This window comes from Nelumbo lutea, chromosome 6, assembly GCF_056320005.1.
Source record: "Nelumbo lutea isolate HS-2025 chromosome 6, American lotus-T2T, whole genome shotgun sequence".
Classification (NCBI taxonomy): Eukaryota; Viridiplantae; Streptophyta; class Magnoliopsida; order Proteales; family Nelumbonaceae; genus Nelumbo; species Nelumbo lutea.
Window position 1 is genome coordinate 32541531 of NC_142689.1, and position 22926 is coordinate 32564456.

Genomic DNA, 22926 nt, shown 5'->3' on the forward strand with positions numbered 1-22926 from the left:
AATCAGCATCAAGCATAGGAAGTAGCAGGTTTGCACCCCCCATTAGGCGGCTGACCTAAGCCGAGACGGCAGAATGGCGCGCAAGGTGGCAGTGCTTCAACTGCGATGACCTGTACTCCGCCGGCCACAAGTGTAAGAAGTTGTTCTATCTTCTAGTAGAAGAACCCAAAGAGGAAGAGGACGAACCTGCAACGTCAGAATCATAAATCTCCCTCCATGCCATTACGGGGGTCAAGACCTCCCAAACCATGCAACTGAGAGCATTGATAGCAGGGCGGCTAGTCCGTATTCTGATAGACTCGGGTAGCATCCACAACTTCATTAGCGAACAGATGGTCCACAAGTTAGAACTGCCCATGAAAAGAAGACCACAATTACAGATGGCCGTGGCAAACGGGGAAAGAGTTCACAACCCCAGAATTTGCAAAGACACCAGAATTCAAGTCGGAACAGAGTCCTTCCAAGCAGATTTATTTGTGCTATCATTGGATGAATTTGACATCGTCCTAGGTATTAAATGGCTGATCATGCTTGGACTAATTCTATGGGACTTCGCCGCCCTGACCATGACCTTCCACTTGGATGGAAAACCAGTCACATGGCAGGGAACCAGAATAAGAACAAGAGTGTAGTTACATACACGCCAATGTGGGGACTCACGCTGAACAGATATGGAAAGGCTCCTTACGGACTTCTCTACAGTATTCAAGGAGCCCAGGGGGCTTCCCCCTCCCAGAGCTTGCGACCACCGAATCCCTCTGATAACTGGATCAGATCCCGTGGTTGTCACGCCCTACCGCTACCCACATCGGCAAAAAGATGAAATAGAGAGGTAGTGCGCAGACATGTTACAGCAAGGGATCATCTGCCCCAGCCGCTCCCCCTTCTCCTCCCCAATTCTCTTGGTGCCCAAGCAAGACGGGACTTGGAGATTCTATGTGGATTATAGAGAACTTAACAGTCGAACGGTCAAAGATAAGTTTCCCGTCCTAGTCGTAGATGAGCTGTTAGACGAACTCCATGGAGTGCAGTACTTCTCCAAGCTAGACCTTCGATCAGGATACTTCCAGGTTTGAGTGACCCTAGAAGATGTAGAGAAAACAGCTTTCAGAACACACCATGGCCACTTCGAGTTCTTGGTCATGCCCTTCGGTCTTAGCAACGTGCCATCCACATTCCAGGCCCTGATGAATGAGGTGTTTCACTCCCATCTCCGTAGATTTGTCTTGGTATTTTTCAATGACATCCTAGTCTATAGCAAATCTTGGGTAGAGCACGTGCAGCATCTGCGAATTGTTCTTGAACTCTTGCAGCAACATCAGCTCTTCCTCAAATGGTCAAAATGCTCCTTTGGGGAATGCAGGGTCCTTTACTTAGGACATGTGATTAGCGGTCAAGGGGTCACTGTGGATGACTCCAAGATTTAGACCATCAAATAATGGCTTAGACCACAATCCGCCAAGGCCCTCCGTGGTTTCCTAGGGCTGACCGGCTACAACTGCAAGTTCGTTCACAATTACGGACTGCTGGCAGCCCCGCTAACAAGTCTGCTCAAGAAAAATGCCTTTCTCTGGGACGATACAGCTGAAGCAGCCTTTGTAAAATTAAGAGAAGCCCTCTCCTCCACACCAGTTCTACAGTTGCCAAACTTTGATCTTGAGTTCACAGCGTAGTGTGACACCTCCGGCACCGGCGTAGGTGCGATACTACAGCAACAAGGGCACCCAATCGCCTTTTTCAGCCACAAGCTGGCCGACCGCCACATTAAGTTGCCCGCCTACGAACGAGAACTTATTGGCCTAGCTAAGGCAGTGCAGCACTGGAGGTTGTACCTGTGGGGCAGATCCTTCACGGTCAAGACAAACCATTACAGCCTCAAATATCTGCTGGAACCGCCACCAACAACAACTGCAGAACGGACTGGGCAGAAACGCCTGGCGAACATCAGACGGCCACCCCGACTGCCGCCGTTATTCCCAAATACAATTGGCTAGAATTTCCGTCCTACAACGGCGCTGGAGACCCACTGGGATGGTTGCACCGCTATGAACAGTTCTTCTGCAACCAATGCACCGATGACAGATATAAGGTCAGTCTGGCCGCTTTCCACCTCACAGAAGAGGCACAACTCTAGTTCTACCATCTAGAGCTGGAAGAACCCGGGCTTAGTTGGGAACAATTCAAATCCTATTGCCTCCTCCGGTTTGGACCCCCGCTGACAAGCAACCCACTGGGCGAACTGATCAACCTCAAGCAGACCGAGAATGTGGTGGATTATCAGCGCCAGTTCCAAACTCTTCTTGCTAGAGCAACCTCGGTACGCCCAGACCAGCAAGTCGATATGTTCACAGCAGGGCTGGTGGAACCCCTAAGGGTGGACGTCGAGATGCAGCACCCCCTAATCTAGTCACAACTATGAACCTCGCGTGCACCTACAAAAGGAAGATGTAGATCTCCCACGGGGGCTTTAGTATAGGACAGCCGACAGCAACATGGACACCTTCGAAGACAGCAGGAGTGACTTCCTCTTCGAGCGCCAGCAGAGAACCAAGGCTGCCTGTGGGCAACCCCTCCAGATCAGCGCCAAGCATAGGGAGCAGCAGGTTTGCACCCCCCATTAGGCGGCTAACCCGAGCCGAGATGGCGAAACGGCGCACAAGGGGGCAGTGCTTCAACTGCGATGACCTGTACTCCACCGGCCACAAGTGTAAGAAGTTGTTCTATCTTCTAGTAGAAGAACCCGAAGAGGAAGAGGACGAACCTGCAATGTTAGAATCAGAAATCTCCCTCCATGCCATTACGGGGGTCAAGACCTCCCAAACCATGCAACTGAGAGCATTGATAGCAGGGCGGCTAGTCCGTATTCTGATAGACTCGGGTAGCATCCACAACTTTATTAGCGAACAGGTGGCCCACAAGTTAGAACTGCCCATGGAAAGAAGACCACATTTACAGGTGGCCGTGGCAAACGGAGAAAGAGTTCACAGCCCCAGAATTTGCAAAGACACCAGAATTCAGGTCGGAACAGAGTCCTTCCAAGTAGATTTATTTATGCTATCCTTGGACGAATTTGACATCGTCCTCGGTGTTAAATGGCTGATCACGCTTGAACCAATTCTATGGGACTTCGCCGCCCTGACCATGACCTTCCACTTGGATGGCAAACCGGTCACATGGCGAGGAACCTTACACTCCAAGGTGGGGACTCACGCTCAATAGATATGGAAAGGCTCCTTAGGTACTTCTCTGTAGTATTCAAGGAGCTCAAGGGGCTTCCCCCTCCCAGAGCTTGTGACCACCGAATCCCTCTGATAACTAGATCAGATCTCGTGGTTGTCAGGCCCTACCGCTACCCACATCGGTAGAAAGATGAAATAGAGAGGTAGTGCACAGACATGTTACAGTAAGGGATCTTCCGCCCCAGCCGCTCCCCCTTCTCCTCTCCAGTTCTCTTGGTGCCCAAGCAAGACGGGACTTGGAGATTCTGTGTGGATTACAGAGAACTTAACAACCGAATGGTCAAAGATAAGTTTCCCATCCCAGTCATAGATGAGCTGTTAGACGAACTCCATGGAGCGCAGTACTTCTCCAAGCTAGACCTTCGATCAGGATACTTCCAAGTCTGAATGACCCCAGAAGATGTAGAGAAAACGGCTTTTAGGACACACCATGGCCACTTCGAGTTCTTGGTCATGCCCTTCGGTCTTAGCAATGCGCCATCCACATTCCAGGCCCTGATGAACGAGGTGTTTCACTCTCATCTCTGTAGATTTGTCTTGGTATTTTTCGATGACATCCTAGTCTATAGCAAATCTTGGGTAGAGCATGTGCAGCATCTGCGAATTGTTCTTGAACTCTTGCAGTAACATCAGCTCTTCCTCAAACGGTCAAAATGCTCCTTTGGGGAATGCAGGGTCCTTTACTTAGGACATGTGATTAGCGGTCAAGGGGTCACTATGGATGACTCCAAGATTTAGACCATCAAATAATGGCTTAGACCACAATCCGCCAAGGCCCTCCGTGGTTTCCTAGGGCTGACCGGCTACAATCGCAAGTTCGTTCACAATTGCGGACTGCTGGCAGCCCCGCTAACATGTCTGCTCAAGAAAAATGCCTTCCTTTGGGACGATACAGCTGAAGCAGCCTTTGTAAAATTAAGAGAAGCCCTCTCCTCCACATCAGTTCTACAGTTGCCAAACTGTTTGATCGTTCCCGGGCCGGTAAGAGTTCTGATTCCCGGGTCGAACGGTTTGATCGTTCAAACAGAACAGATGGCCCATTTTGACAGAAAATAATAAAAACGGCCAAAGCCGTTGGATGGTTCAAATGTTTTGACTACCAAGGTCAGCGGTTTGCTGACCAAATCAATAGTTTTTGGCGAAATAATGATTCTAGGGTTAAACAGAACAATCACTTGACCAGATCTTAGTTTTTTCAATCCAGTTTTGAAAACCATGGTATAAATCAAATAATATAAGTAGGTTGAGGTTAAACAATAAAACAATTATTAATTTAAAAATGCACTAAACTTTCATTAAAAATAAATATTAACATAACTTAGTAAATATTAAAAATGTGTTTCAATTCCACTTAAAAATCCAACTTAATAAACACTAATAAAAATAAGAAATTTTAATATAAAAATATTAAATGTTAGTTTTAATAATATTATTAGATAACTTATGAGTTGAGACCTTAATAAAGACTAATAAAAATATTAATTGATAGTTTTAAAATACCAACAATTAATTAAAAATCCAAAAAATTCTAAAAACCTAAACATAATTAAAATATTAAAATTAACAATATTTGATATTAATATGGGTATTTACTAAAAATCAATAAAAAGTAATTAATAGTATTTTATTATTAAAAAATACCCAAGCTAGAAATTATTGAAAAATATTGAAAAATAGCTGCGTTTTGTAGTGGCTAATATGCAAAGATAAATTATGAAATTAGTAGAAATTATTGAAAAACGACTCATATAAAAAATCACTGAATAATAATGGAAAAACACCAAAAATTAATTAAAAATCCAAAAATTCTAAAAACCTAAAGCTTAATTAAAATACTAAAAAATAATTAAAAAATTAAATTAATTGTATTTTATTGCAAAAAATACTGAATAATAATGAAAAAATAATGTAATTTAAATATTAATAGTAATATAATTAACAATAATTTTTTTTAATTGTAATTAACAGTAATTATTATTTAAGCTATAAATAATAGAAAATTACATTTAATTACCAATTTTTATTTAATTACCATAAAATTACATTTAATTAGTTTTAGCCAAGGAATTAGCAATATTTCTGAAATTATGATAATTTCTAGAAATTACTATATTTTAAATAAATATAGTAATTTAATAATTACAATAGTTTAATAGTTAACAATATTTTAATAATTAATGATAAAAAGTAACAAACCATATATAACTTCACCTAATTTGATTAGATCTATAAATTTGCATGCTCAAGCAACTATTTTCTCTTGAATTAGGCCTAGCTGAGTTAAGCACCATGCTCACACATTGTCAAGGATAATCAGGTCCAAAGTTTAATTGGGTACCAAACTTTTGGAGTCCATTGATGGTTTTAGCGGATAGGGCCCAAGCTAAACAAACCTGTAATAAGCTCAACTTGGAAGTTATATGCAGATATGGTGAAATATTATTATATAATATTTAAATAACAAATTTTATATTAATATATATAGAAATGTTATATATATTTTATACTAGACTAGAATTAAATAAAAATATTAATTTATAAAAATGAGGAGTGGTTGCCTTAATGAAGAGTCGGGTGCCTTGCCCCTGAACTCACCCAACATTAAGGAAATGGGGAGTGGTTGCTTTGCCTTGGACCTGCCTGACACTGGGGACAAGGTGGGGATGGGGTAGAATGCCTTGACTATGGGGCAGGGACAGGGATGTGGTGCTTTGCCTTAAACCCACCCCGTTGTCATTTCTATATAATTGTTAATTATTAGTGAAATTAATAAAAATACTAGATTTAGTAATTATGCTTATTTATTTAAAGTTAATCAAATTTTGGTTTAATAATAATAACAATTATTAAAATTACTATAAATTATTAATAAACTAAATTTATTAAAAAATATTTATTCATATTAAATTAAAAAAATCATTTTCTATAAATTAACATTAAATAAAAATACAATTATTAAAATTTTAGATATTAACAATAACTTTAATTCTTTTAATTAATTAACAATAAATTTTAATTATTAATTTAATATTAATTAATAAGAAATAAAATTATTAAAATTTTCAGAATTTTCTTCGCATGGATCCCCGCTAGTCTGGACATTGAATGGGAAAATGCGATTACTTGTAATCCTTTGAGTTGACCTGCAACTGGTTAGTTGTAATCCGTTGATGTTAAAAGAATAAAAAAGAAAAAGCAAGAAGGATGAGCGCTGAATTCCATTGTTCGGTCATTCTCTGCTCGTTGGGTGTGTGAATAAGGGTGGAGAGGAAGAAAAAAATGAAGTGAAAAGAACGATAGGAGCATTTCGGTAACTTTAATGTCTTTAACATCGATAGAGAAGTAACTGTAATTTTTTATAAACTACAGCCTTATACAGGGGAGGATCTTATTAGGGTAAAAAATGTAAGGGAGGTTTATATGATTGTAAGAAAATCCAAGGGAAGGTTTATATATCTACCCTTATGACAAATCAATTCCACAACAATTAATGGGTCAAGTTATTTGATTTTATCCTCCTCTTGTTGTTTTTGTTAAGTCTCATGATGGATAGGCCAGATTTTAGGGTCTGGATTCTGAAGTTGAATCAGGCTGGGTTTGGATGAAACTTGGCCCAGTCAAAGACGAAGCCCATATTTAGGGGATGTCCTGATCGATCCGGTAATTCACAAATCTGATTTTATCCAATCCAAAGTCCAAATATTTGGGTTCAACAAATTGGGTCTAACGGATCGGATCAGATTCAAATCACGTATCTATCGGCTCTTATAAATGCATATTTAAATTTAAATCTGCTAATAGTGTCAGATATCTGAATGTGATTCGATCCGATTAATTTCTGAAGATTTTAAAAAATATAATAATTTATATAAAGAAAAAACAAAAAAGTATGAATATTTTCTTCAATTATTTTCATTATATATATGCATGTATTTTTATAAATAAATATATAATATAAAATCACAAAAAATAGAATATATAACATACTTATAAACAATATATAGGGGCTTATTCGGATTTGATCTGATTATCATATTATCTAATCTACTCCAGGAATACATTTGAATTGGATCCATTTGCACCCCTATTGCAAGAGATAACACCTACATCGGGTATACACCAGTGTAGCAGTGGACCCAGCGAGACCCAATACACTCTCTTTTTAGATAAGTGTGGATCTCTTACCCACAATGACTCTACCTACATCTGCCCAAATGATATTGCAGTCACAGATGAGGATAGGCGTGGGTAGAGTTCTAGTAACTATAGATAGGAGTAGGGGTGTCCATGAAAAATCGAAAAACCGAACTGAACTGAAAAATGTGGTTAACCGAATCAATCGATTCGGTATTTTTGAAAAACTAAAGGACTGGTTCAGTTTTCAGTTAATTTGATTCGGTATTTTTGAAAAACTAAAGGACTGGTTCAGTTTTCAGTTAATCAAACCGACTAATATATATGCTTATATGTATATTATATATACATATATATTCATTATATATATTTATGATATATTATATATCATTATTATTTATAATATAATGTTATACATATATTTATATAATATACATTATAAATATAAGAACCAAAGAACCAAACTGCTCAAAAACTAAAACCAACGGACCATTTAACCTATGGTACCAATTCGGTTTCGGTTTGGGGAGATGAAAAAACGGTGTTATCGGTTTGGTTTACCACGGTTAGGACACCCCTAGGTTGGAGATCCGGAGTCTTTTTAGATAGACAAACACCCGGCCAGGCCAGATGAGCCGGATTTACGTCATAGAACTCGAACCAAATAGCGATGGGCCAATGGCGTTGGCATGGAGATTGAGAGCGATGGTGGGATATTGAACTGTTGCAAGTTGCAACAAGGAACTAACGCGTGCAGTTTACGCGCGGAAAACAGCAGAAGGCTGATATTTCGATTTACGAAAAAAAATCCTCCCTAGCCCACACGGTCGTACACTTCACGTATCGAAATAGACGCGTGTCGCTGTTGTTCACCTAACAAAATGTCACAAACAGTACGTTTTGCGGCAAAGGGCAGAAGCTCAGAATTCACCGCGGAGGAAGATAGAACAGAGGAGACCATGGCGTCGAGAGAAGCTTCACCATCTTATCCCAGCGCCTCCAGACTCTCCGATTCCCTCTGCTATCCTCAATATACAGCGTCTCTTAAATGTAAATTCAAATACCTCTTCCATATTTGTTTATTTCTTCTTATTTTGTTGTTCTAGTTTAATCCTTTCTGACTAATATGCATCTCAGCAGTTGTATCGGCGACTTCTTACGAGCAAAATTCTTATAATTTTGACACACATTTGACAACTTACTTAGGCCTTTTTTTTTTTTAATCTTTGGTATCTACTTCTAACTGGGTTCTCACTTCTACCTTTCTCATTGGTCTTTGATTCAAAATAATTCTCTATTAGGAATGTACAAATCCTGCAATTAATTCTTCATGGGACGTTTTGTTTGTCCTTCTCATTCTCTTCTGAAATAGTTATATGGTTTTGGTTGGTAAACTTGAGGAATTGCTAGAGAATCTGTTACGATCCATTTGTCCCATGTTGGTAGTATGGGATACTAATGTGAGGTATCCCACATCGGTAGAATGGGATGCTGTTGTGGGGTATATATGTGCTTGGGTTCCCTCCCTTTAGGGGTTAGTTCTCCTAAGGTACATATCAGAATAAAAACGGCAGATTACTCTAACCACTTGGACCAGAAGGTTCACCGAAATGGGCTACAATCCAATATATATTTCATTTCAGTTATGACCAATTAAGAAATATATAATTTTCAAACACTTTGGAACTTATGCCCCAGGCTGGGGGAGCACTATGATTCGTCAGCTTCCATGGCTAGATGCGGTTTCTTCTTTCAGAAACCAAAATTTTGCGGTTGCCTTGCATGAATGTAATCAGCAACTTGAAATCCTCTTTCAGTGCGAGGGTTCTTGGTTAGAACTCTTATAACTGAAGTTGGATAGTTGATCTAGGAGACTAGGACAGCTGAGCTAATTGGATTGATCTTCTTCAAAAAACCAGGTTTTTAGTTATAGATAAGGTTATGGAGTATATTTCTTTTCATTCTCAGATTGAAGAATCGGTATGGAATGAATATTAGGGTCCATGGAGGGAAAATGGTGCTGGAATTACAGGACGGTTGGTTTCTTGCTCTGTTATGTACAATATGTAGAAATTAGAAACTAGAATCATCTTCAGTTTGGAGGGTACAAACAATAATAGGAGACCTTACAAGTTTACATTGATTTCCAACTTTTTCAAGGCACAATAAGTTCAGATCAGTTGTTTTTAGTAAGGTTTTAAGCAGATAAAATGTTGCAAAAAACTACATTAGTTATCTAGGATGAGACACCTATGTAATCAAGTACTAAAGTTCAAGAATGAAATCTTGCATAATGCTAGTTCTTTTTAGAACTTTTAATACATACAGGAGACTTTGTAGATTGCTAAATGGATCATGGCCTAGTTCACGTTGTTCCCATACTCTACTTACTTGTTGAGCATAAAGCCTCAAGTGAAGCCTAAAGAACACATTTGAGGTATGATGGAATAGAATTTATTGTTGGGCTCACCCACACAATAAAACCACAAAGCATTTGAATGAAATAGCAACCAAGAGAATTCAATAGCAACAAAAACACAACTGAAATTTAGGCAAAGACAAGAAACAAACACCACTAAGAACACCATTTTTCACTATGAAATAAAATGAAAAACAGTACATACTACATTGTGGTTTGCAACCCTTAACCTTTGCACAACCTTTCTCCCTTTCCTCTCTCAACTGGAAGAACTCTAGAAGAAAAAAGAATCTACTCTTACATCAAGAGCACCTCTCCAACCTCTAATTTTTTCTTCTCCAACAAGAAAAAAGCCAAACTTCTAAACCATACGTATAAAAGAAATCCTTTATATGTAAAACTCACCTTAACCTAAAGGAGGGACCACACCAACCATTAGATTACAATCTCATCTAATGGTTGAAAAATATGACACAATCCAAACATTTATGCTAGAGACTTGAGTTATTTGCCATTAGCATGATATAGAGAAAATATTTTTCTTTCATGCCTCAAGTTTCTAAACTTGATTGTCAAGCTAATCGTTTTAGTCTTAAAACAAGTAAGAAATATTTAAGAATCAAACAAGCTAATATTTTTAAGCTGGCTTGGTGGCTTGGTTTTAAAAAGGGCTAGCTCATGCCAAAGGGGGAAGGGGCTAGCAAAAGAGAGAAGGGTTTTCACCATCCAAACCAATGATGGTAAGGAAAGGGATTTTTATTTTCTTTTTACCAATAACCAACCATTTTATTAATAGGAATTTAATGTACAAGTATTTATACAGTTATACACCCATTAGGGAGGTAAATCTTTTATCTCCCCTTTCAATCTTTTCTTACAATTGTGCTCAGAAAGTTTGATCTCTCTTCACCCCTTGTTTGACTAATACATTGGCCATACTATTTGCTAACCTTTGCACCCACTGAAATCTCACTTCCATCTCTCTAGTCAGTCATATAAATTTTTTAATTCATTTATGTACTGCCAAAGAGATACCTCCCCATTTTGCATCCACTCCACCACTTTTGAATCTTCTTTAATGATAGCCATGAACTCAGCTCTTAGAGAGTCCCCTACTCCAATCAAACCTGAAAATAAAGCACTATATGACCTTCCTCATCCCTAAAGATGCCTCCTTCAAGGACTCAAAATGAAAGTGATTCAGACAAATGAGTAGTTTCTTATTTTTAAATCTTCCTGATACTTCACCCTTAGTTCTCCTTTTTGGAAATATCAAGTCATGAAGAAAACTTTGCAGGCCTGGAGGACTTTAACTCAGACAAGAGCAAATGTCAAGAGCAATTTGATATTTATAAGGAATGCAAGAAGAAGGAGGTAAAACCCATTTAAGTCTTCTACTTCCCTGTTCCATTCTTCTGTTTTTTTCCCTCATACCCTTTCTTTCAATATTGAGTATTTATGAGATTTTTCTATCATCTTATCTCATGGATGTGATTCAGATATAATGAATGCTTTCTATTTTTGAGTGAGTGATGTGAAGATGTTCTTGTGTTTGTGTCTTCCGATCATTTGCTCCTCATATTTGGAAGCATTTTAACCAATATTGGTTGAGCATTACCGTTTACATCTGCTTGGTGTAAACCAAATATATAGGATAGTTCTGAACCATCTGAGCATGGATTTTCTCTGGGCCATACACTTCGGTCTTCCTCTTTTTTCAGATCCATCAAAACAAAAATTCATTTTATCAGTCAGTCAGGATTATATGATTTGGTCAGACCTGACCCATTTATCTCTAAGTTAGGGCCTATTAGTTAGGGAAGATGGCTAAAAGGAAAAGAAAAGGGTTGCAGAAGATGGCTTCTTCGCTTCTCTTCAAATAAAATGATGAAAGATGCATATGTAGAAAATATATCCTGTGGATATTGAAGATATAGAAATCCCAGGATGGAAGGTCAATTAACTACTTCTTTTAATGGACCTTATGCATTTGGATATATGAATTCAATTTTTACCTCCTATCTTGGATGCTACCTGAGAACCTCCAGTGGCTGTAAAATCTTCCCTGCTTTTGATGGAAAAAATGTTAACTATTGCCTCATTAACTCTCCCCCTTTTTGATTACTAGGAATTGCAAGTATCATTCTGAAGCATTGTCAAAAACTGCTAATTGTTGAATTATTTTGAATTTGTTAATTATTTGTATTGTTTTTATACACCCACAAAAACATTTAGTTTCTTTTATTCAAAAGCCAAGCATGAATCATTTAGTTTCTTCTATTATTGAGATCAAATACAAGGAAGACCAGAAATTGTGTTTTATATGCTTATATATGTAAGATCTTTGATGAAAAATTGAATTCCAAAACCCAAGGAATTCATGGAATTTTCTTCTTGGATTTAAAAAACAATGAATTCCCTTTATTCCTTTGCTAAAAAACCTACCTTTCTTTTTCTGGTGGAAGGGTCTGAGACTACAAGATTTGGAAATTTTCCAAACTCCTAATGGTCTTGGTTCTTCCAAGGATGCCTACTCCTGAAAAAGCTTAACTATTTGGTTTTTATTCCTTTTTTTGAAGGAAAAATGAAATTTCATTAAAAAAGAAAAAGTTACATCCTGATAGCTCAATTGGTTTTTATTCCTTTTCTCTTTATAGATTGATAGATTAGCTCAATTCCTTTTCTCTTTATTGAGTCTTATGTGATAGGTGATACCACTTAGGCTAAAAGGAAAATTATATATGAAACAGTTGTAAGATCAGCAATGTTATATGAAGCTGAGTGTCACAGAAATGTGTATATTGAGATGGATAAGTGGAAAAGTTATAAAGGTTAGAGTCAGAAATGAAGTTATTCAAAACACATCTTTGTACCTCTTTCTTATTTTATTGAAATTAATGAATCCAATTCAATTATTGATCAAAAAGAAAAAGAAAAAAGAAATGAAGACATTCAAAGGAACCAACGGGTAGCTCCAATAGGTGATAAAATGAGAGAAAGTAGACTTAGATAGTCTAGTCATGTACATGGTAGACCATCTACATCACCTGTAAGGAGAAGCAATCTGGTGCAGGTTGAAGACCTAAAGGGGCTAGAAGGGCTAGGGGCAGACCAAAAATGACATGGGTTGAAGTAATAAGAATTATCTAAGCACTCATAATTTAGCAATGGATATGGTGCTAAACAGAATGGAATGGAAAAATAGGATTTGTGGAGCCAACTCCATACGGTTGGGACAAGGCTTAGGTGATGATGATGATTTCCTTTTCCCTTTATATGTCACATCAGAGACTAAATCTGAATATTCTTTTTCTTTCTTTCCTTTTTCCTTTAAACTCTCTGAAAAACTCCCGTTGCATCTTAAATAACTTTGGACGTTCCTCAAAACATTCTTCCATTCATTTCCTATTTCTTTAGAGGAAAGAAAAATTCAGGAATCAGAAGCCTTGTTTTCAAAATGCATGCTTATAAGCTTTCATCTAATAAAACCCTTTGTAATTCCTGTTGAAGAATTTGTTGTTCTCCATTTTAGAGAAGAATGAGCGGCTGTAATTTTGTTTTATTGTGAGTGGTTATTGGCCTTTGGAGAAATATCTGCTACATTCTATCTTAAGGCTTTAATTGATAAGAGTATTTCATGGTTAATTATGAAGTTGAATGTGTGGCTTAAAAAATTCTTGCTAATTGACTGTTCAATTCAAAAGAAAGATAAAAAAAATCTTGCCAAGTTTTCTGGGGAAATATCTGCCACCAAAATGTCCCTTGTTTTTTTGTAATTTATCAAAAAAAAGGAAATCAAAATCAAAGAAAGAACTAGAATGCCTATTTCTAAATAAAAGGTGAACTGTCAACCATGAATGAATCATCCCCAGTATTTTACCTAAGATTGCTTCCTTTGGAGTCTGATTCCCTTCAAAAAATCAATCTCCTGTTTCTTTCACACTTCACAGCCCAGAATACTGCTGAGGGGAGTATGCTCCATGCTACCTTTCTGGCGTTGTTTAAACCTTCTAGACACCATGTCTCTATGTATCCCTTCACATCCGCTGGGAAATACAGCGTTACACCAAAGACCTACCAGTCTTATCCAGATCCAATGAGTATATTCACAGTGAATCAGTAAATGGCTAGACGATTCCACATTTCCATTGCATAAAGGACAAGCCAAATCTGCCACCTCTAAGCCACTTCTGACTAGATTCTGTTTTGTTAGGATCTTGTCCAGCACTGCTGACCATACAAAGAAAGCCAGTTTAGGTGGCACAGCTTTAATCCATGTCTTGTCACTTGGAAAGGAAGTGGTAACCTCCCTCGCTGCAGATTTGAAAAATGATCTTACAGAAACGTTACCCAATTTCTCAAACAACCAAATTCTTTTGTCTTCCCCTATACCAGTCGTCTCTGAGTCATATAGAATCTGGAGCTAGCTGATCAGAGAAGTCACCTCCCAATCGTTTAAGTTCCTCCTGAATTGGGGGTTCCACAATCAATATCCACTCTGTCTTTCCAAATAATCAGCTACAGTTGCATTCTTATTTATAGCTATTTCAAACAGATCAGGAAATATGAACATCAAAGGACCTTCTTCACACCAATAATCCTTCCAAAAGAGAACCCTCCGGCCATTTCCTACTTTATATTTGATGCCCTTCAAAAGGTGAGGCTGTATTTTCTGAATTGGCTTCCAGTTTGAACATCCATAGGCTGATCTGACCTCTTCTGTTTCCCACTCCGTGCTACTGGACCTATATTTGGCTACAATTAACCTTCTCCACAGGCTATTTGACTGCTCATTAAATCTCCATAACCATTTTCCAAGCAATGCAGTGTTTACATCTTTCCCTAGTCTGATCCCTAGACCCCCATTTTCTTTAGATCAGCAGATTTTCTTCCAGTTTACCAGGTTACATTTTGATTCCTCCTTCCATCCCCTCCACAGAAAATACCTCATCTTTTTTTTTCCAAAGCTGCCACCCACTTATCTGGAATGGGGAATAGAGATAGTAGATAGAACACAGGAAGGGAGGACAACACACTTTTAATTAAAGTGACTTTGCCCCCTTTGGATAAGTATTTGGTCTTCCACAATGCTAATTTTCTATCCACCTTCTCCAAGATGGGCTGCCAAATGGATTTGGATTTACAATTTTCCCTCAAAGGCATGCCCAAATATTTAGATGGGAGTTTACCAACTTTACAGCCCCAATCATCTACCCATTCTTCCAAATTCGTCACTTCCTCAACAGCCATTAATTCACTCTTCAGGGTGTTAATATGCAAACCTGTTACCACCTAAAACGATCTCAAGATTGCCTCACATTCCAAAATTTCCAAAATTTTCCCAAACTGCACAGAAGAAAAGGGTGTCATCTGCAAATTGCAGTAGTGTTATCTCATCTATTCCATGCCTACTTTAAATTCTTCTAACAGTCTTCCCATCCGTGCTCTCTCTACCATCCTATAGAGGGCTTCAGCCACTCAAATAAACAAGAGGGGAAATAGTGGGTCCCCTTGTCTTAAGCCCCTAAAATTCCCTAACTTCCCACATGAACTCCCATTCACAAGAACTGAGAAAGAGGAAGAAGATAAACACACTTATATCCAGTTTCTCCATTTCTCCCCAAAGTTCATTTTCTTCAACATGAACTTATAGGGATGACAATTTTCCCCATTTCCCCGATCCTCGTGGGGATCCACCCCGAATGGGGTGGGGATGGGGATGGGAAAATTTTTATCCCCGTTAGTGGGGACAGGGTGGGGACAGGGAGAGCACTTCCTGCCTGATGGGACCCCAATCCCCACCCTGTGGTTTCCTTGCTAATATATTGTATATATGTATACATGTACATATACATCTATATATTAATATTTTTAAAAATATGGTTGAACATGTTTGAATCATTTTTAATAGGATTGTAAATTTTAATTATATTATTTTATTTTTTAAATAAAATAGAAAATAGTAGTCGATCTAGACTACAATCAGTCTTGAATTAAAAAGAAAAAAAGGATGAAAATTGAAGAGAAGAAGAAGAGAAGAGAGGAAGAGAAGAAGTATACGAAGAGAGTTTCAGAAAAGAGAGAGAGGTCATAATTTCTGCGACTTTCTCTTAGTATTTATATAACTATTGGCTAACTGTGAAAGGGCTGAATTGCCCTTATTGCTTACATGGCAAATAGAATAAGAAATAACTAATAATAAAGCTGAAATAACTACCTACTAACACTGTCATATCTAACAGAAATATTGCTGCCATACGAACACTGTGGGGACCACATCAGTGTTCTCTACACTCCCCCTCAAGTTGGGAATAGATATTTGTCATTCCCAACTTGCATAGATTTGCCTCTAACTTCTTCCTTGGAACAACCTTGGTGAGAAGATCTGCAAGCTGCATGCTGGAGGTGATATACGGAAGACACACTTCTTGAGATGAAACTCTTTCTCTAACAAAATGTCGGTCTACTTCAATATGCTTAGTTCTGTCATGTTGTACCAGATCTGTATTCAGCTTTTGCACTAAAACGAGAAACAACACTTTGCTTCTTACTCCTCTAGGAGACCAGGTTACCTCCTAAAAAAGCACAATATCTAGAGGTAGACCTTCTATCATCAATACTTCCAGCCCAATCAACATCTGTATAAACCTCTATCTTCATGTGATTATTATTCTTGAATAGTATACCTCTACTTGGGCACCTCTTCAAATATGTTAATATCCTCTCAACTACAAGTGAGTAGTCCTAGGAGAGTGCATATATTGACTGACAACGCTAACCGCATAATTGATGTCCGGTCGTGTGAGACAAAGATAGAGGAGTTTTCCAACTAATCGTTGGAACATAACTTTATCTTCAAGTGGCTCTCCACCCTCTGCACTGATCTTTTGATTTTGTTCGATAGGTGTATCTGCAGGCTTAACACTTAACTTTCTAGTTTCTTCCAACAAATCTAGAACATGCTTTCTTTGGGAAACAAAAATCCCATGTTTAGATCTAGCTACCTCAATACCCAAGAAGTATCGTAGCTCTCCCAGATCTTTCACCTCAAATTCTTGATGAAGGAGTTGTTTGAGAGACTCAATCTTACCATTGTCATTTCTGTCACTACAATATCATCCACATATACAGCAAACAAGGTCAAGGAAGAGTCCACTCTCTTAATGAACAATGTATGGTTTGACTGGGCCTGTACATAGCCGAACCTTTCAAGGGCTTGTCTGAATCTATCAAACCAAGCTCTGGGGGACTGTTTGAGTCCATACAAAGCTTTATTCAACTGACAAACCTTCTTTCCTGTGTCTGCATCATAAAATCCAAGAGGCAACTGCATGTAGACTTCTTCTTGCAAGTCTCCATTGAGGAATTCATTTTTAACATCCATCTAGAACAAAGGGCCAAGAGTAACTGGTTGTAAGGGACAATAAAACTCTAATAGTGGTCATCTTTGCCACTGGAGCAAAAGTCTCCAAGTAGTCTATACCATAAGTCTGAGTAAATCCCTTTGCAACTAACCGAGCCTTATACCTTTCAATGGAACCATCAACATTATGTTTCATAGTAAATACCCATCTACATCCAACCGGTTTCTTCCCTTTAGGTTGATTAACTAGCTCCCAAGTATTATTCCTCAGAAGAGCATCCATTTCAAAGTAGGAACCTCATCTCAAGAACACATAAAGAAAAGCGGGTATAGTCGTCAACAAACAACAAGAAATATCTGTACCCCCCCCATAGCAGTGATGTGATAATGACCCCAAACATCGGTATGCACAATATCAAAAGGATTATTACTTCTTTTATTACCCAATGAATAAGATGTTCAACAATGCTTTGCAAGATCACAACTCTCACATCTCAAATTGAACATCTGAACAGACTCAAATAAATCAGGAAACAAACTCTTCAAAGACCGAAAAGATAAATGACCCAACCGATTATGCCAAAGCATAACCTGACTAACAGACTGAGAAACAAAAGACTTTCTATCTTCACTATCTTCCTAATGTGGACTCTCTCCAAGCAGATAGATCCTATTCGTCTCACGGTCAGTCCCAATCACCTTCCTTGTCTCCAAGTCCTAAAAAACACATCGGCTAGGGAAAAATGTTACTGAACAAATATGATGTTTGGTAATGCTACTAATTGAAAGCAAGTTAGTATTAAGCTTAGGACCATGCCGAATTGAAGATAAGGAGATGGCATTAGACAACTTGATGTCTCCCTTGCCAGAAATGGGAACAAGGGAACCATCAGCAAGCCGGTCATATGGTCAGATGCACCTAAGTCTATTACTCAACAATGTTCATTGTTACCTGGAGCTAAAGCATTATAAGTTGAGGCCCGAGTACCTGAATGAGCAAAAGCTGATGTGGGAGCTGATGGCGGCTGAGATGATTGAGCTAAATTGCCAACTTCCTTTTCCAATTGAGTTAGGGCAGCCCGAACAGCAGCTAGGGTGTTTAGGGGTGTGCCTTTTGTGCCCGATGAGGAGGCACAATCAGTATTAACAACCATATTAGCATTACCCTTTTTGTTCATGAGTTTTGCTGGGACTAAATGAGGGTGCAACTTCCAACAAGTGTCTTTAATATGCTTGGGTTTCTTGCAATATTCACATATTAGATCCCTCTTGTCTTCTTTCTTTATATCCCTCTCCATATCACCCCTAGACTTAGGTTTGACTGCTGCCAAGGCTAGTGGGAAGGGCTGATGCTGCATCATAACCTTTCTCCTAGTCTCTTCACTATGCACTAAGGAGTAGGCTTGTGATAGGGTCACACTGTCTCTTGTCAATAGTTGCTATCTCACAATATCATACTCAAGATTCAGACTAGCTAAGAACTCAAAAACCCTATTGGTCTCAACCTGCTTTTTATGAGTCTGTGCATCCTTCAAGCTTTCCCACTAAAGTGTTTCTAGGTGGTCAATTTCATGCCACAAAGATTCCAGTGTAAAGAAGTAAACCGTGACTGGTTTCTCTCTTTGCTTAAGATTGTTAACCTCACATTTCAGTTCATAAGCCCTAGCAACATTAAGGGGTTGGGAGTAAGTCTCTTTCATGACATCCCAGATTTCCTTAGCTATTTTCGCCCACAAATAGTTCCGGCTGATATGTGGCTGCATAGAGTTGCACAACCATGTCATAGCCAAATAGTTCTTTTGAACCCATTTGGTATAGGTTTGGTACTCCTTAGTTGGCTCTTTCACATCTCCCAACAAGTAGCTCAATTTTCCCCTACCCCCAATGGCCATCATGGCCGATTGAGCCCATTCTAGGTAGTTTGATCCATCAAACTTAACTGTAGTAATCTGAAAAGGTATTCTTAGACATGTTACTAGAATTGCTAGTCCCCAAAACACCTTCCCCTTGACTTTTGAACTCCGTTTTTGATGAAGAATTAATAAACAACCCTTTTTTAATTACTGTAATAGGAGAAACAGCATCCAAACAACTGATAACAGCCGGCCTAGGTCTTCCAAAGAACACGGAAAACAGAATTCTGAATGAAACCAGTTCAAATTCTGATTTGAAACAAATAACAGTTCTGGATTTTAGGGTTTTCTCTCAAAACCCTTGAGAAAAACAAAAAAATTCTGAAGCCGCACCTCTCAGACTAGACTAAGATGATCTTTTCTAAACAGAATCACAAGAAAAAGCTTACTTTATGAAAAAATCTCTGGCAACCACCTTCTGGTTGATGCAAAACCCTAATCTTGAGGATCCAAAGCTTCTTCTTATTCTTTCTGACTACTGGAACTCTCCCAGATTTCTACAATCTCTTTAGTAGCAGCCACACACTACCAGTAACCTCCAAGAATCAGCTGATCCTCCTTCCTTGTTGAAAGACTTCCAAACATAGGAGGCTCTCATGCAATCGGCCTAATCAGACTAGCATAAGAGTTCCTAGGTCAGCTCTGATACCAAGTAGTCGATTTAGACTACAATCAGTCTTGAATTAAAAGGAAAAAATGATGAAAATTAAAGAGAAGAAGAGAAGAGAGGAAGAGAAGAAGTACACGAAGAGAGTTTCAGAAAAGAGAGAGAGAAGGTCATAATTTCTGCCGACCCTCTCTTAGTATTTATATAACTGTTGGCTAACTGTAAAAGGGCTGAATTGCCCTTATTTACATGGCAAATAGAATAAGAAATAACTAATTATAAAGCTGAAATAACTACCAACTAACACTGTCATATCTAACAGAAACATTGCTGCCATACGGACACTGTGGGGACCACATCAGTGTTCTTTACAAAAACAAAAACAAAATGATTGTCATTATAAAAAATCATGGGGAGTGGGGATCCCCGTGTGGACAGGGATGGGGATAACCTTGTCCCTGTTAGTGGGGACCGGGACGGGGATGGGGAGAGGCTCCTCGTCCCCGCCCCGCTCCGTTGCCATTCCTAGTAGTTTAAGAAATTCCAGTTTACATTATCGTAAGCCTTCTCCATATCCACCTTACACAACAATCCCACGGGCCCACTTCTTCTCCTTGAGTCTATTTCTTTGTTAGCTATAAGAACCCCATCTACTAACATCCTTCCCCTTATGAATGCACCTTGAGATTCAGCAATCAGTTTTCAAATCACTTCAGCCATTCTGTTAGCCAAAAGTTTAGCTAAAATCTTATATAAGCTGCTGACAAGGCTAATTGGTCTGAAATCAGACAGCCTTATTGCTCCTTTATTCTTTGGGATTGGAGTAATGAACGTGTGGTTTAGGCTTTTTTCCAGAGCACCTGTCATGAAACCCTCTTAAAACATTTAGAACATCTTGCTTCACAATTTCCCAACATGTCTCTTGGTAACTGGGTGAGAATTTTCTAATAGGCTTTCCCAAGGAAAACAAGGTTCAAGCATTCAGTATGATTTTTCTACTCTGAGTTAGACAATTTTCTGATATATAATCTCAGAAACCACTGTGGGATGTTTCTTTGGGGGTTGGAGGGTGGGGGCTCAGGATGATCTTTTTTTTAACCGATAAGTGGAGCTCAGGGTAATCTTAATTTGCTTAATATTGTTAGAATATAATATAGGGGGCACACCTTTTAATGTATCTCCCTCAACTTTGACCTAATTATGCTATCCATGTGATCCATCTTAATCTGTTGAACAATCAACAAATACATGGTGAATAGTTTAAAAGAGAATTATTCATAAAAAAAGTCTAAAAGAGAATTCTATAGATTAGATGCTTGAGATCATGAAATTAGATTTATTTATTGTATAGAAGATCTCTTAGGGAGGACATTCCACTGTTTCTACGTATCATGGGCAAATACCAACTTATTTTATGGTATATAAAACAAAAGTGGATTCGTTCTTATTCTTGCCATATGGCATTTTCTTTGATTGACAGAGGGAAGCTCGATTGGAGCGCAACAGGAAAAAATCTTTCTTCTCATGAAACCTTGTATGGGAACCCATGGTCACACAGTGAAGGTATAAGGAACTTGTTGGATCCTCTTCTTTGACTTGGTGATTTCTTTGTCATGCAGCACAAGAGCTTCGACTGAACTTCTATACTAAGGTCATGTTTTCAATAATGGCTGAAATAGGAACCGGAAGCAGGATCTGGAAAACATTTCAAACTTAAATATGACCTAAACCAGGAATATCGTTGGTATATTGATAACCTTTTTAGGGGTAAAATAATCACCCCAACGTCTGCTTTTTCATTCAGAAATTATGTAGATTTTGAGTTGCTAAAATGCTGAATTGTAACATTTATAAATTTGGAAAATTTTCCACCATTCCACATTTTTTCCTATTTAATGATTATCAAACACTACCCAAGATCTTTGTATTTTATTTTGTGTTTTTTTTCAAGAGAAAGCACCCAAGCTTTCGCTGTTCTAATATCACGAAGTATTCATTGTACTTCTCTATGTATGTTGTCTTGGTATACAGGATGGAGTTAACATGGTTAATACAGTTAAAAGACATTACTCAATATCTCATTTTAGTATTGTAAAGCGGCTCTTGGTGGAAGTAACCTCAAATTCCAATTATTAGAAGCAGTGAGTGTTTCCTCTCCTACAGTCCTACGAGATGATATGACAGAATGATATTATTCTGTGGTACCTGCAACTGTTAAATGCTGTTTGGTGACTGCATATTGCAATCAGCTTGCCATTCGTCATTTTTCAAGGGGTTGTTCACTGCTGAAGGTAGCAATGTAGCATTTTAGCAGTAAGAGAAACAAATTTGCCATATCTCTGTTATTGCCGTTGATGAAAAGTTGTATGTTATTGATATATATTTAACAAACAAATTCCGTCTCCAAAGAGACTGAGTCTTGCATTGGCTAAGGCATATTTGTTTCTCGCTCTCTTTTTGCTACTTTCAGCAGTGAACGGGCACTTGAAATGAATGTCTAATTTCAGCATTTAAGTAATTTTATGGTTGCCACTGCCTCCTAAGTGATAAATTAGAAGAGACCTGCTCAGTGTATGGGTTGGTATTAAAAAGATGCCTATGTTTTATAGGGGGAGTGATTACATTGTTTCCTAAGACGAACAAAAAAGGTGAATTTAAATAGTCATATGTTTGATTTTTTTTTTTTAGGGAAAATTCCACTGTAGTACCCAAACTTTCAAATTTGCCACTCTAGTACCCAAAATTTCAAAAAGTGTCACATAGAGAACCATTAATTATCTGTTTATGAGATGACACATGTATCTTAGAATTTTTGGAAATATCAAAATTACCCTTCAAAAGAATACATTGTTTATTGCATTATACCTTTATTGAACCGGACGAGGTGTTTGAGATCCTAAACCCAGTGGCAGCTCCTTCCACCCCCCCCCAGCCAGACATAGAGAACCAGCGGCAGCTGCAAGTTCTGGCCCCGAACTCCTTTCCCCATCTTTTCTCTCATTCTCTCATTATATTTGCCACTTCCCCTCTCTCTCGTACCTCTCATTTCTCTCTCCTCCAATACAGTTTTTACAATTCATCGTCTTCCTTCAGATGAGAACAAGAACCAGCAATGGCCACCACCTCCATTCACACAATCTTGCACATTGATTCTACCCGTTTTTTTGCCTTTCTTTTCGTTTTTTCGTTTTCCTACTTCCCTCCATCTTTCCACTTTCCCTGAAGAGAGGCACTATTCATTGTCGCCCTCT

The 22926-nt window shown here is 38.4% G+C and overlaps 1 protein-coding gene across 4 annotated transcripts; it reads left to right on the plus strand.

Moving 5' to 3' along the window:
- The first annotated feature begins 8239 nt into the window (after positions 1-8239).
- LOC148848403 (Cox19 family protein (CHCH motif)) lies at positions 8240-21749 on the plus strand. 4 transcript variants are annotated; one of them, XM_088951434.1, is made up of 4 exons: positions 8240-8423; positions 11090-11166; positions 21156-21238; positions 21707-21749. In XM_088951434.1, the coding sequence occupies exons 1-3, from the start codon at positions 8255-8257 to the stop codon at positions 21201-21203; spliced, it is 294 nt and encodes a 97-aa protein (XP_088807560.1). In that variant the 5' UTR covers positions 8240-8254; the 3' UTR covers positions 21204-21238; positions 21707-21749. The 4 variants fall into 4 exon arrangements, with proteins under 4 accessions (XP_088807560.1, XP_088807559.1, XP_088807561.1 ...); XM_088951433.1 differs by lacking the exon at positions 21707-21749 and adding an exon at positions 21355-21592; XM_088951435.1 differs by lacking the exon at positions 21707-21749 and adding an exon at positions 21295-21592 and having other exon boundaries at positions 21156-21209.
- The last annotated feature ends 1177 nt before the right edge of the window (positions 21750-22926 follow it).